At 43.8% G+C, this 15,369-nt stretch overlaps 1 protein-coding gene across 1 annotated transcript; it reads left to right on the top strand.

Annotated features, from left to right (window-relative positions):
* The first annotated feature begins 2,804 nt into the window (after positions 1–2,804).
* LOC131293294 (uncharacterized) lies at positions 2,805–13,165 on the top strand. The gene is made up of 6 exons (XM_058321375.1): positions 2,805–3,008; positions 4,947–5,082; positions 5,814–5,947; positions 12,263–12,385; positions 12,512–12,716; positions 12,978–13,165. The coding sequence occupies exons 1-6, from the start codon at positions 2,805–2,807 to the stop codon at positions 13,163–13,165; spliced, it is 990 nt and encodes a 329-aa protein (XP_058177358.1).
* Positions 13,166–15,369: the final 2,204 nt, after the last annotated feature.

The raw sequence follows: 15,369 nt of genomic DNA, 5'->3' as shown, positions 1-15,369 counted from the left end.
ATTTAACGTTCTTTAAAATCAAAACCATTCATTTCCATTGATTGATATTAATCTATCATAGCCTTACGGGTTGAAATATTTGTTTTTTGATATAACTTTTTACTTATTTTCTTATACACTTATTGTTTTTATGACAGCGTTAATGTAGGTAAAACTCAGGTCTAAAATCCCTTGAATTCAACTTGAAATTCGTTTTCTTTCTACCTTGATAATTCGAACAATAAAATAGCAAATCCCTTCCTTTCAGAAGCGCGGTTAAGAAAAAAAAAAATGGCTACGCTAAGCAACCCTTTCCAGGGAATAATCAGGATCTTTTCAGGTTAGGGATTTTTCCTTTCTCTTCTCTTTGTGCTCGCTAATCACCGTCAATTCCGTCTGTCACCAGCCGGTAGAGTTGAAGCCGGACCGGAGGCCCGAGTGAGCTGGGCATTTCCAACCCATCGCGACCGGTCGCGGCAGGTGGGTTTTGAGGATATGCTGACAGCGCCGCCTACGCACCAGCGCAAACCCCCAACCTCGTACCCATCCGGCACGTTTTCGGTCGTGGATAAACGTGACGGCAATGTTAATGACAAACTGGATAAAAATGCCCCGGGGCGGGGGCAAATCGGATGAAAATATGCCCGGCAGGTGGTGGACGGAATTGTGGACTCTACTGTTTTCAATCCACCGATATTTTTTGTCTGTACCCGAGCTGCATTGGAAAAATCAATCGGACCTTTGTTCGGTTGGCTCAAAATCCACCCTTCAGGAAATGAAATTTTGCCAACGCTGGCAATTCATGGACAGCTCACTGATTACCCCCATCGAGGAAGCGAACAGGAAGAAAGGATTCCATTTTTACACGATGCTCACCACGTCTCGTCAGGTTTTGTTGGGCCGGATTCTGCCCTCTTCTCCCCTCCTCGAACATCCGAAAGTCGGCCCGGTCGGGACGGTCAGCCGGTTTAGCGGAGCGAAAGCATAAGGTGATTATAATGGGATGGATCCGAAAGGCTCCGGATCTGACGTTTGAAATATTTAATTACGGCCTCAGATCAAAGAGAAATGATCCCCAATCGGGCCCGTGTTCATATTCAACCGGCGTTCTTCCGCTGTCTGCTGGGCCCTTTTTTCACCGAGCTGCGTTCGCTCTGTTGAACTTCAGTGCCAATGATTTGATGGAGTGCAAAGTTCACCGAATTCACAGCGGCACGGTAGAAATATTCCACTACCGAATTCGAGAGGATAATTGGTCCAATCTGGCGGGTTGAAATATTCTGATTGACCCTTTAAACGAAACAAAAATGTTTGTTAAAAAATCTGACATTTATTTGAAGTGTATTAAAATTTCAGGGTGTGAACTGAAATTTCTCAAAAATTATCAGAATCGCTAAGACCACTACATAAAGTATTGAGTTCGTGAAACACTTCTGCAAGCAGCTGTACATATTTGTTAAATTCAAATCTTGTATGAAGTGAATCAACGATTCAAGTTCAATAACAAACATTTCTCAAATCGTTTGGTTTTGAACAGAATTAGTAGAAACGTAGTCACCTCCAAACATTTAATCACCATCTGATGGCCAATTCTGAGTGTAGGTGGTTATTAATTTAGAAAAATGTATACCGATCGTACCTTTAAGGTCACCTGTGTAACATGCTTTAAGTAGAAGATTTGAACTGAAAAGGTTTCACAGACTAAAATTTCGTAACATTCCGGTTACCCATGCTAAAGAAGAAAAGATATTGTTTTCGAAAAATCTACATCCATAATTGAAGTTTACATTCGAAACATACTTCTAATTTTATTGTATGTCAACAAGTGTTCTTCGCTGTCGATATGATAAGGATCGGATATACTAATATCTGTTTTATGCCTTTTCTTCGGCACTGACTAAGCAATTGAACACATTATTCAATGAAGTATAAATTGAGCAAAAACAGGTGTTTGAAAACTCAAAAGTCATTCACCCAATACAGCCTATATTTCTATTAGGAAGAATGGTTCCAGAAAGTTTCTCCCTCAAGCAATGTGTTTCGAACAATTCTGTTACCGAGAAAGCAACCCCCTCTTCCATGAGGAACTGGAGTGCGGAAGAGTAGGAAAAGTTTGGTTGATTATAAAATACTTTGAGAGAGCTGCTTATCAACACCCCGCTGCGGTTCGCCCGCTGGAGTGAAAACGTTCTCGATCCGGAGTAACTTTTCCTTCTTTGCACTTTCCTGGCAGTGTTTATTTTGTCTCGTTAACATCCAACGACACCGTCTTCAGATGGTAACAGCTTAAACAGAATCGAAAATGAACAATGGAGTGCTGGAAACGAATTGAGAAACGTCGTATTAAAGTCACAGCTTGTATTATCGAAAGTGAAATTTCCCTATCGATCGTTTTATTTTGGGAAGCTGATTGATTTTCCATTAATAAATACAGATGGTTTCCAAATTGCAGCTCAAAGCCAATCAAGTGTTTCTAAATTAATTATTTATTTCCTACAATCTACTCAAATATCTTAACATCCTTTCCGAAATACCATCCCAGGTTCGATGAATTATTTACTCGTTTCGTTTCAACCCACCCCTTACGAATTTCGGCAAATAATTTTCCTCATCCTCAAAATAGCTGCTCAATCAAAGTTTCCACCAAACCCACTCCCCGCCCCCTCCATCCCCCCTCCCCCCACCTCCTCCTCATATTCAAATCAATCGTTACGCTTGATTCCCCGCGGCACGCCAAAGACGGTCGCTAATTACCGATTTTTCATCGTGCTAATTTGTCTCCCCCCCTATCTTTCTTTCTCTTTCTCACCTGCCCACCAACAGCTATGGCCGCCTTGCGAGTGGTTCAGGTGACGGTGCCACCAGCTGCGCAGCGCGGAACTACCGCCACCCTTCACTGCTACTACGAAATGGACGGCGAAAGTTTGTACGCGGTCAAATGGTACAAGGGCCGACGAGAGTTCTACCGCTACACGCCGAAGGAAAGCCCGCCGATGAAAATTTTCCCCGTCCCGGGGGTGCAAGTCAAGGTAAGCGGAAGTCGAAAGCGGCGGCTTTAATCGCAGCCGTTGCAACAACGTTTGTTTAGTGTTATGTTTATTAAATGTTTGAGTAATTGTCACGCAAAAATAGATAACGATCTATTTTTAGGTTTTAGCAGGTGATTTTAATTACAATGATATTTACATTAAATTATTTAGGATGTGCATTAATTTATACATCTATGAGGCAGTTTCATAATAAATTTGAAATCATCCCCCAAAATAGTTTTTGCTTTCAAACTACAAACTTTCAATCATCTGAACGAAAGCAAGCCAGTATCTTTTTTATAACGATATGCGGGTTTGAGACTTCCAAACATCGAAGATATTCAATATTGAATAACCATGTATAAAAATATAAGAAATATCCTGTGGCGTTCCGGGCAGGAATTTCATCCCCATAAGAGGCAACAGTACAAAGATGAACAGATTTATCTTTCCTTCCCTTCAAAGTCCCCGGGTAATTTCTCTAATATTCGCAACGGGAGCATAAAAAATTCTTACTCCTTTTCCGAACACACTCACACACACACACACACATATGCCTCAGGGCCGGGCAAGCGAACTAATACACTGAAACAAAAAGAACCTCAGGAACGTTCAGTACAGGAACCGGAACCCCCGTCAGTATGCGCCGTTGAAACTTTGGCCAGCAAAAGCAAAACCACAATGAATTTATGTTGTTAGAAAGCGGTGGCCCTCCACCTCCATCCGGTGCTTACAGTGCTGGAAAACTCCGATTTGGAATCTGGCAACAAGCCACTCGAAATCTTTCCTTTCGTGAAATGGAGGAAAAAAAACATCTATTGGGGTGGAAAATGAAATGGAAGAGGAAAACCATACGAGATGCTCGCTGTATTTTTTCAAAGACCGATAAAGGCAACAGTTTCGTTAAAAATCCTCGTTTCCGCAGAGGTCACGGTTCGCTCTCGCTCTCTCGGCAACTTTTTTCCCTTTTTAACTCTGGAACAAATTATGAAGCTGACAAAATGTGGTTTCTGGTGCAGTTTGCGAATTTACCGGGAAACTTCGCTACTATCAAGACAGAATGTTGCCCGTGGAGGTTTGGTGCAGTTCGGGCAAGTTGCTCATGAAAGATCCCTCACTTTGTAATGTGTGGCTTGTTGAGGATAAATAGTTCCATTTTAAAATGTAGCGCGTAGTGTTCGTGCCCGCTTAATAGAAACAAACGATCTAAAAAGGATATCAATCTGATGCAACAGATTTGAAATTGTTAAGGTTTTAAGATGATCCATTAAAACACCAACTAACAACAAATTATTCAAAACTTAATAACTCACAACATTAATTAATAATTTATTCACTTCTTTTTGGTATATTTCGTTTACTTCTCTAAAAGTTATAACAAAAATTGTTATTGCTTTGACCGAGTATTCTGCAAAATTACATTTTTTCGAAGCAGAGCAAAGCAAACAAATAACAACAGCATGGGAAACACCTCGGAGTAATACATTTTTCATTAGATCTACCGCATCTGCTGTTGAGTGGATCGCTCGTTTAAATAGTTGAAATTTTTAACCCAAACCGTGGTTTTTGTGGCTTCCGTGCCTCATGTCCGTCGGGTGGCCGACAATCGAATTCATGTTTTTCGCAACACCGAGACAATGGAATTTTCCCTAACCATTTCCAAGCCAGCCATCAAGCTGGTTCGAAGAAAACTAACTTTTCTTAACCCAACGCAGAACTAGGCCGACGAATAGAAGGATAATATTTATAACAACTTTATGTTGATGTTGATCTTTATGAAGGAGATTGAAGGATACAACAAAGGCACAAATTAGACATTGAGATTTCATTTATACATTCTTTAACGATTAAATAAGAGCTAAAGTTTCAATATTAAAATCACCAGAACGCCACAGAATAAGCCACGAGTTCCATACTTTAATCCTTTTCCAATTACAGCGCTCAGCCTCGAACGAGAGTCAACTGACGCTGCTGGGACTTGTGTTTCAGTCGTCCGGGAAGTACAGCTGCGAGGTCTCCGCCGATGCACCCTCGTTCCACACCATGATCGTAACCGGCGACCTCGAAGTATGCGGTAAGTAGCTGCACTTGCTCAATTTTCCAACCGTTCCGGTTGCGGCCGGCCGAAAGCCGCCATTTTGTAACGTTCTTTCGGCTTTCCATAATTAATTTCATTTCAACTTCAACTGTCCTCACGATTTTTGAGTCCGCTTATTATTAGCACTATGACGCTCGAGGGCGGGGGAAATTAATTATTCCCCCCAGACCACCAATTATTGTTTTCCTAGCAAACGGATCAACATGTCGAACGAAAGAAAAAACGAAATCCCAACATCACAAGCGGAAATTATTCCGCGGATGTAACACGGAAGCTGGCCAGACAAACGTAAATTAAATAAACAGAAAATTTGTGAATTGTGTCAAAACCCTCCTGCACTTTGGCGTGTTCCTCGCCCGATCAATTTTCCACCCGCTTACCACAAAATGCACCATTAACGATTCCTAGATGGTTAATTAATGAACAATTTTCCGCAACTACAGTGCAACAATTGCACCACCGTCGCAAACGTGTAAAACTCGGCGACAATCGGAACGCGCTTGATTTTCGATTGGTGCCAGTTTTGTTTGGTTTTGTTTTCCTATCGGCATTTTTTCATGCCTCCTTTTCCGGTATCCCGTGTATGGCCGCATGATCAAAGTGGCACAACGTATCGTATGATTGAATGTGAGACTGATGTGGTTTAATAATATTCGCTTTATCTGTTGTTTTTTTTATGTTTTGTTTCATTATTGTCCACAACACAGAGGTACCGAAGCATGAGCCCTCGATTCATGGGATGCGTTCACGCTATCGTGTCGGGGACATCATCCGTGGAAACTGCACGTCCCACAACTCGCGCCCACCGGCCAATCTCACCTGGTTCATCAACGAGCAGCAGGTAAGCGTTATATTTCTATCAACTTTTACCTTACATTATTGTAACAAATTGATCAAAGATGGGTTGAACAAATTAACCACGATTAATTGATCTACTAAACGGTTTGCGAATGAACCAATAAATCAAAATAATTGATCTGCAATTAAACTCTGAAGTGATTGATACTAACTCTCCGTACATCGTAGTTTGGGAGCCCCGGTTCACTTGAAAATATGTTTCCAACGGATATAAATGTATTTTTTTACTTACTTCCCCATGTCATATGTTACACTCTTTCGCCTCAATTTCCTTCCAATTCGTTCCCACAGCCCTCGCCGCAGATCGTACCACAGAACGTGATGTAAGAAAGCATCGCTCTAAACGTGTCCTTATCTGTCTCCCCGGAGAGACATATCTCTACCAGGCTCACCATTCCCTTCCCACAACAACAGATTACGCAATGGCGCTCGGTGCGAGTCTTCTTTTTTGGCCTTTGGCAACCGTGTCCCGTTTCACACCTCAGCTCTTCGCACCATGCAGCAGAAAACTATCGACGGAATAGACGAGGTTGAACAGGTCGTCTTCGGTCGTGCGCCTGAAGGTGGAGGATGAATATTTGACAACGACACCTTCCACCCGTACGTATGTGTGGCGGGCACGTGTCCCGAACCGTCGCCAGGTATTCCGGAGGACTCGTTCCGGCAGGCGAAAGGATGAAGATGATTGATTGGCCCCCGGGGGCTACTTTGTTACATGATAAGGGGCCTCTTATGGTTCAGGTCGAGTTTCCTGGTGGGTTTTTTTTTGCTGTTGTTGGTGTGTGCTTTGGCTTGAGTTGCGGTAGAAGAGTTCAACGTGTCAAACCTATTTTGTCTAAGGTGATGGTAGGTGAGAAGCTAGACGTCTTTGAGCACTTATCCTCTCTTTTTTTTTATTAAATCTTTTCTTTGTCAAAAGGATGAACGTTACAAAATCTAGTAGAAACATTGAAAAATGACTAAAGTTTCGATCTCAAACTTTTTGAGTTATTTTGCAAAAATAGCAAAAATATTATACAACTCACTTCAAAACTGTTAAATTAAGAAAAAAGTAGAAATTTTTCTTTAAATAATCCAGTTCCCCACATAGTTCAAACTGTACTTGTATGACCACAAAACAAAGAAAAGGCAAAGGAAGTTATTCTATAGAAAATTTACATTTAGATTTATTAATTTTCCAGTTATTGAACCAGTTTGTTCATCACGAAAAAACGCATTTGTATGATAGTGAACATTGTTTCCAAATCATTCATAAAACGTCTTTTTAACTCATTTAACTGTGATTTATATATACAGTAGCTGATGATAAAACTTACTGACATTTATAAATCGGATGTTTTGATTCGTTCTTAATTATTAATTTTTGATCTTTATTCTACAAGAAAAATAAATTGTCTGTATTGCGACTCCAACTTTACATATATATGAATGCATGCAGGAATGGAGCATATGTATGCAGCTTCAAAAGTTGTTGCATTACCCTGAGTTACAATTTCAACAACAAAAAAATGGTTTATGTTCATATTGACAAATCATAGAAAAATAATCAGTGCTAAAATAAACTAAACCCTACCCGTTATTCAAAACGGTCATTGAAAAACACGAACATTTTCTTCAACCCATCGCTCAAAAGCAAACCGATTCGCCGGCGGAGCCTTTACAAACCCATCCAGGCGTAATTATAAGTTGTTCCGCTTCACGTCGCCCCCGCACGACTCCTCCAGTTTCTAATTAACTTCCCGACACGCCAACGCCAGTCGAGACAAACAAAACTGACAGATAAGACGTTAAACTTTCTTATATCCCTTCAACCGGCCAGAGCGTGGCGATAAGCGAAAGCATCAGGCGTTAAGGATGCGTACGGTTTTGTTTTTCCTGCACCTTTACCGATCCTCCACGAATAGGAATGCTTTTTCTTTGTTTTCTTTTCCCATCTGCGCTAAGGCCGGCCGTTTACTCACCGGGGGTAAACCCGATGTCCTTCGCTAACTTTTATTCATCTTCTCCAACTCCCCACACTCTATCATCCACCGTCGATTTCTGATTTCTGATATCCAACAGGCCACACGAGGTCGGGGCAGGGGCGAGTTCATATTCAAAAAGTTTGTTATCATTCCGCCTCAGTGTCGGTGTTGGGAAAATACACATTGGGAAGATGTGGAAGAAAAAAAACTGGACTCCACTCAGCTCTACTCAATTTCCATTTCAAGCACTCTTTATCCTGCCCCCCCTTTCCCCGTTGCTCTTTCAATCGGGTTTCCCTCGAAATTTCCCTCGTTGAAGGAAAAACAAACTGAGTGCCCCGTTCATTTGGAAAAAAAGCTCCATGAGAAGCCCGAAACCGGATCGCCATTGAAACAATCCAACCAATCGAACCAAATCTTATTTCACCCTTCAGTGGCTCCGATCAGATTTTCCGAGCCTGCCTTATGCCCTTTTCCCCTCCCCGAGGCCATGGTCCAAACGTTTCCTTTCCGTTTCCCACGAGGCGCCTCATGCTCCCACACGCAGCATTGCGTTCAACCGAAGGCACCGTCGGCTCGCTCCCACATTCTCACAAAAAGGTTTGGTTTTTTGTGCCCCAACCGTGTACCCTGACCGTTTCACCCCTCGTGTGCTCTTGACTTGGCTTTCGATTCATAATCTATTCACAGAAACCGTTGAGGCGTGCGTGAAAATTATAAAGTTTAAACTTTTTTGTTTTCGACCAAGCGGTAGGTGAAATCGAAAACGCTCGCCGGTGGGCGGTTGGTCGGAAAATCTGTGCATTGTTTCTTCGGCAATGGAGTTCGATCGTTGTTGATTTTGTGGAATTATCTTTGCTTTCTACCGTCATCACTTTTACACAAGCGTGGGCCAGACAGTTGAAAAGCGATGCTGAATTGGTTTTTCCTCTCGCAAACCTACTCAATACGATTGTATTAAAAGGGACATTTTTTTTTAGTGATCATCATAAACATATCCCCCAACCAGTTCCTTCGATGACCGCTAGAGATTCATTTGTTTTTTAACGCTTGGAGTAGAACAAAACACAATAAATCGTAACTTAACCTTCGAAATAAAGGGCTCAAGAGTGTAAAGTTCGAATACAACGAACCACCATTCGAAAAGGAAAACTTTTGCTCGCGTAAAACCCGAAAGCCAAAGGACCTAATTTTTGAACCCCTATCGAACGAACGGTCAGCAACATTTTCGAGCCTCTACCAGAACGCAGGCATATTTTACCTGTGCAAGATCGAGTTTCCGCTCGCAGCAGAAAAACCCCGTAGGGCTTTTCCGATGAGAGAAAAAAACTTTTCCAAAACTTTACCCACCCTTACAGCGGGAAAAACAAACCACGACGTAGGCCAACAGGTGTAAATCGCTTACGGCACAAAGGATTTCGTTCGAGTGAAACTAAAAACCCAAATGCCGGTCCTGACCACAGGCTTTTCCGAAAAAGTTTCCTATCCGCCAGAGCCCTCATCTAAGGCGAATAATAATCAGAATTATGAATTTCCCTTTGATTGTACGCCGGGCTTGTGGAGGCGTATCGTAAGTTTTATTAGTTTTCCCCAAAAGGGACCCGGAGAATTTCCCAGCTGCATTCCCAACCAGGATCCACTTGGCTCGTATGTGATCAAAGGACTGAATGCTCCTTTTCTTTTGGTGAAGGTTTCATATCGTCAGGCCTAGGAAAAAATGTTTGATTAAGTTTTATGCTAAATTAAAGCCACAAAAAGAAAAACCTCAGCTCGAGCGAAATGTGTTCAAATTTATCCGTTATCAAGTCAATTCCGGGAAGGAATCTAAGAAAGATTGTCTTAGGATGGTTTTCATAGGCAAGGGTTAGAAGTTTTTATAAAGAGAAAAAAGTTGAACTCACACCCACACACACTCACACAAACCAACTGACCGGTTAGGATGGATGGCCGTAGGGTTAAGTTAAATTGTTTTCCAACCAATCGGGGTGCCTTTCGTAGCAACAACAAGGACCCTTCTCGTTGGTGTCCGTCGTAAAGGGCAATACTCTCTCTCTCTCTCTTCTAAAGCGGACATTTCCGGGAGTTTTTTTTTCCAAGCCGGCCCTACGGCATATCTTCAAGTGTTCATCTCCTCGAGGAGCGGCGTTCTTGATTCCACATGAATTCCTTCCGGAGTCGTCTGCAAATTAAACTCCTAAACCCGCATGGCAGTGGCCCTCCCATACCTCCCCCGTATCGGAATGTTTTCCCACGGTGGCTGACCAACTTCCGGGGTCCGACGGTGCGCAGCCCTCGGGCGGTTTCGGGTGACAGTTTTCAAAGACAATCTCCGCTTCAGGTGAAACTTGCCGGGGGCAAAATTTCCGACCGATGAAACACAACACGTCCATCACGGAGTGCCAAACCGTGCACAGGCTGGTGTTTGGGAAAACAATAATAGTAGTAAAAAAACAGCACTACCCCCCGTTCTCTCTTTCCATCCCACCCGAAACCACTCGAGGGCCTTTTCCCCGGGCAACGGAAAAACTTTCCACCGACCAATCTTTTGGGCCCCTCCGGAGAAGAAAAGGGATCTCGTTCGCTTTCAACAATTTGTTAATAGGATCAAGCATGTTTTGATCCGACTTTAGACCCTGTGGGCCCACCGGTGGGTGGCTGGTGTTACGGTGTTTTCCCCCCCGGTGGGAACTGAAAAGCGCTCCAGCCTCCAGCCGGGGCTGAAAGGCGGAAAGTTTTGCCGTACGCTCGATGTCCGAAACGAGTTTACAATGGATGACTGATAGTGGGGTCAACTTTTCCGTGCCACAGGAGTTACATTTTGCAGGGGGAAAGTTTTTCCGGCCAACCAAATCACAAGGGGATTCGGGCAAGATGCAAATAGTATAGGTTGCAAAGTTTTCCATCAGCATGGATTGGAAGAAAACCCCCCCCCCCGAATGATTCTCGTATTATTTTTCCCCGCTCCGAAACAATCCATTATCAGCAAATCCGAGCATGAAGGTGAATCAGGTGTAGTAATAGCTTTGGAACTATTTAAACAGCTATAAAACCGCATCCAAAGAAAACCCACGCTCCAATCTGTGCCACGAACTCTAATTGCAATAAGGTGGAGGATTAAAGTGTACGGAAAAACACCAAACACAAAAGCGATACTTAATCTTCATCCTATACACACACACACACACCACAACGGATTGCACGGTTGTTTCCGGTACCAAAGCGGGGGCACCGTACGCCCCTAAACTTTTCCCTTTCTCCTGTGAAAATGCACCAGCTCCGTAGTAGCGATCTATTTTAATTTGTTGCTGCTAACAAGATTATTCCACTCACACACGTACACACGTCCACCCTGTCGCCCTTTGCTCCCCCTTATGGTGTACGTGTGCGGCGTCGGCGTGCACGTGAGCATGAGCAATTAGACAAATGCGGTTATGCTTTGGTAATCTGCTCGAAAAGGCGGAAAAATTCTATCCCCTCACGATGTACTTCACCCCCTCCCCCCGCAAACGTCGTCATTAGCGCCGTCGTCGGAAGAGCTAGCGTGAAAAACTTTTCCCTCCCGAGCCCACGCAAGTCCAGTTGGTCGTTTGGTGTTGTTTTATTGGGCTTTCTTTTATTTTTCCCTTCCTAGTGTAACGCTCCGTCCACCAAATCTACAATGGAATCGTGGCTTGAAAGAGTGGGATGAGGAGGAGGAGGAGGAGGGAGGTTGGAACAATGATCGCGAGTGTGTGCGGTATTTACGTCCCATTCGCTTACGACAACTGTGTGCAACAAATCATGTTCACCTAATCCTTAATTTTCCTAATGCACCATGTAAGCGGGCGCACATTAGATCTTTCGGTCTTAAGCCTCAGGAAAATAGCGCTTGTCCTTCACTCCCCTCCCTTCCAGTCCCTGCTTGCACAACCTTTTGTCGGTAAAAGCGAAAACGTAACGTAAGCGGTTGGGAAACGCCAACAACACAGGGATAAGAAATTGGATACGTTTTGGAGGCGTTCGAAAAGAATTATCTTAACACTTGTGTCTTGATTGGCGCTGGATAATTTTTAAGAGTAAAACACAGTACTAAATGGGAGAACCACTTTGTGGAAATGGTGATAAAAAACACCATAAAAAATAAAAGAACTAATTTTCAACTATTGATAACAAATAAAATAGCCAAACCTTTGTTGGGTGTGTGTTTCTATAAATTAAGCTACGAAACCTCTGTTACAAACTGTGGGAATTTCGTTGATGCAAATCTATCTGTAATTGTAGCTTTTGAAAAAAATAAAAAGAGCACGAAAACTAAAGCGCCAGATAATCTCACCGATCCGATAATCCTCTTACAGGTTAATCCGTCCTACATACGGACGCACAGGCCGTACCGGGAGCGTAAGACCGATTTGGAGACATCGCTCGCCGGCATACACTTCGTCGCCGGTAGCCACCATTTCCTGAACGGGAAGCTAAAGGTACGTTCTCTAAGGGCGTTAATGAGATTACCCTGCACCACCCAATCTTGCCACTTATTTTACTCGCTTTTTATTTCACCTCATCTGATGCGCGCTAAATGTGTCTTCCCTTTGAACCGCCTTTAGATCCGCTGCATGGCGAAAATACACGACATCTATCAGAAGTCGACGGAGCGTTCGATCGACGAGGATCGGCCGCGCGTCATTTCGGCGGCATCGTCCGCGAACAGCAACGGCAACGGGGCGAGCGTGAACGCCATCCCGTACGACCATTTTCCACCGTACGCCGAGAACGAGCTCGATCGGAAAGATTACATGACGCATCGGCAAGGTAGGGTAGTTAAATAAGACAGTTAATTTTGTTTTCAAACAAGCATCCCCTGTTCTGTTGATATGCAGCAGTAAATAAAAATAAATAAAAGATTTTTCCACTCGTTAATGGAAACGAAAAACGCGCTTGAAAGATAATCGATCATCGGCAAACACAAATTAAGATCGAAATAATCACCCGCCTACTTCAACTCGCCCGACGTCCGATAATCAATTCATTGCTTGTTCTTCTGCTTGTTATTCTGTATTCCTTCCCGACCACGCGACATAGCATCCTCGGGAGCGGCTCCCGCCGGACCGATCCATCGACTTCCGACGACATCAATCAATCACCTCAGCCGGACACTGCTGTCGCTCCTGCCGTCGATCCTGCCGGCCGCTCATCGAGTGCTCGGCTCGGTCGTCAGTCAACTGTCGGCGTTCCGGGCGTCGGCCACGGTCGGGGCATGATTCCGGCGAGCCGATGAGCGTACCGTCGCAGGGCGGCATCGATGGACGGCGCCGTTTCAGTGATTTGTTTCAATCGAGCAGTGATTAGCAGATCAAATAGCAGCGCATCGTCCCGTTCGCAGGCAGTCGCAGGCATCCCGACCCGTCCATCCGACGTCCTTTTAGCAGGAGGTGTGTGAATGCGGAGGGAGGAGGGGGGGCGAGAGTATCAACGATTGCATGCCGTACAGCTGAATCCGATGATCGATGCGATTGGAAAGTAGCTTTTCTGCAAACACTGAGGCGTGGAGGGGTGTAGGTGGTGTAGTTCTATGTAGCTTAATTCTATCTTTTTCGAGGTCGAATTGCCTGACCTGACGGGGACGACGGAGGGCGCCCGCTCATTACAGGTACATAGAGTAAGTCGTACTAAACCAGGCAGCGGGCAACTGCAAGAACAAAAACCAAAAAATTAAATTTAACCAAACATAACACGGTTCAATCCAAGCAAGCGTGCATAAGAGGTAGGCGAACTCTACACCCGACCGTGGGACAGTGGGCGGCAGGTTGGGGAGGAGGGATGTTGAAAAACAACACGCCCTTTCTGTCCAAAAGAAAGACATAAAACAAGAAAAAAGGCTCTCACACAACACGTTGCCTCTGGAAGTGCAAACAGATTTAAACATTAGATAAGTTAAGGTGTCAAAAGTGTTGCTATTGATCGAAATGGAGTCTAGTTAGTGTTATTGACGTGCCGGCCTCGCCGAAGGGCAACCAACCGCAATTCCAAATGCGCGTGAAGCGAATGGACTTGCGAGGGAAGAAGGTAATTTCTATAGTGTATCTTTTATTATCCGTACTCAAGGAGGAAAGAAGATGAAAAAAATACCCTTACCCAAACAGAACTCATCCAGTGGCGAAGAAAACCCGGTCTAGATTTAGGCACTATATTTTAGTACTGTAGGATTTTCTCACAGGCGAAACCGTTATGAGTGTGGAATGAAACGTATAGCTAACGTGTAATGTGTCTAGAAGGGCTCAAAGTTTTATTTCTCCTTTGTTTACGCTTGCAAACGTAACTGTCTAATGGTACTCACAAATGAGCTAGGCAATTGATGGAGTGTGCTCAAGTTGTTTACAGATTCCGATTTTGTTTGTTTCATTTCTATTTCATTTGAAACAGTTGACTTCAATGCAACTTATTTCGTACCAGTTGACTAACAAATAAAATTGTAGAAACGGAAGGCTTATTTTCTCATGCAGAGAAAAACATTTTTGAAGTTTTTCTTTGGCGTACTGCGCTACAGCGACGCTATTCCAGTCTCACATGCGGGAATTTTTTTTCGAAAAGATCCTTCGAATCCGACAGCTGAAGGAACAGTCACCTGGAACGATGAAGCACGGAGTCGCTGGTGAAGTTCAACCAAACGTCAACGATTAACTTTTTAACAAAGAAAACCCCGAACAGATGGACAGAGGAAAAGAACCCAAGACTTTGTTACGACTCTTTTACTCGTCAAACGGAGTTGGAAATCTGGTTGAGAGTGAAAAAGTTGTTTACACAAAATCTTCCCCCCACCCCTCGGACAACCCGTCAAACCGGGGACGTATTTCATATTTTACTTCGCTGACCTTCCACGAAACCGGAACGCCACCGGTCCGACGCGTTGACGCGCCCTGCTGCCGGGGAGGGTAAAGCGTGGCGGCAAACCGTGAGAGAATCCGAGAGATTGCAATTATTTTCCCGTTTTAATTTCCCCGCACTGTGGGAGCGATGCTGTGAGTTGCGAAATTTGTCATTGTGTACATAACTGGCGAGAAAACGGTTCTCGAAATTGTGTGGCGGAAAAGCTGACACAACAACTGTAATAACATAGACTAGCGGGCAAAAGGGGGCTAATGAAAACAAAAAAAAACAAGAACAAGAAAATAATATTAAAGTAAAATATATTGCACAGTCACAAAACACAGAGGAGGTACCAAGAAGATAAAACAATTTCCGAACCGGGAAAAGGATCACGCAACGTTCTGGGAAAAGCAGCACAGGCAGCCACAGGCGTGTTGTGCGTGCGAATGTTCCCGGTGTTTAGTGCGATGCGGTTGGATTGTAAATGTAGAATGCACTCAAAGTCAAGCGTGACGTATGAAGGGACAAACAGTTGATTGAAACGAGGGTTAGAGTCAGTGTAGTAGGAGTTGAAGTTGTTGAGATGTCTAAGGGGTGG

Source organism: Anopheles ziemanni, chromosome 2, assembly GCF_943734765.1.
Source record: "Anopheles ziemanni chromosome 2, idAnoZiCoDA_A2_x.2, whole genome shotgun sequence".
Classification (NCBI taxonomy): Eukaryota; Metazoa; Arthropoda; class Insecta; order Diptera; family Culicidae; genus Anopheles; species Anopheles ziemanni.
Note: the sequence above shows the minus strand (reverse complement) of the source record. Positions and strands in the feature narration are given on the sequence as shown.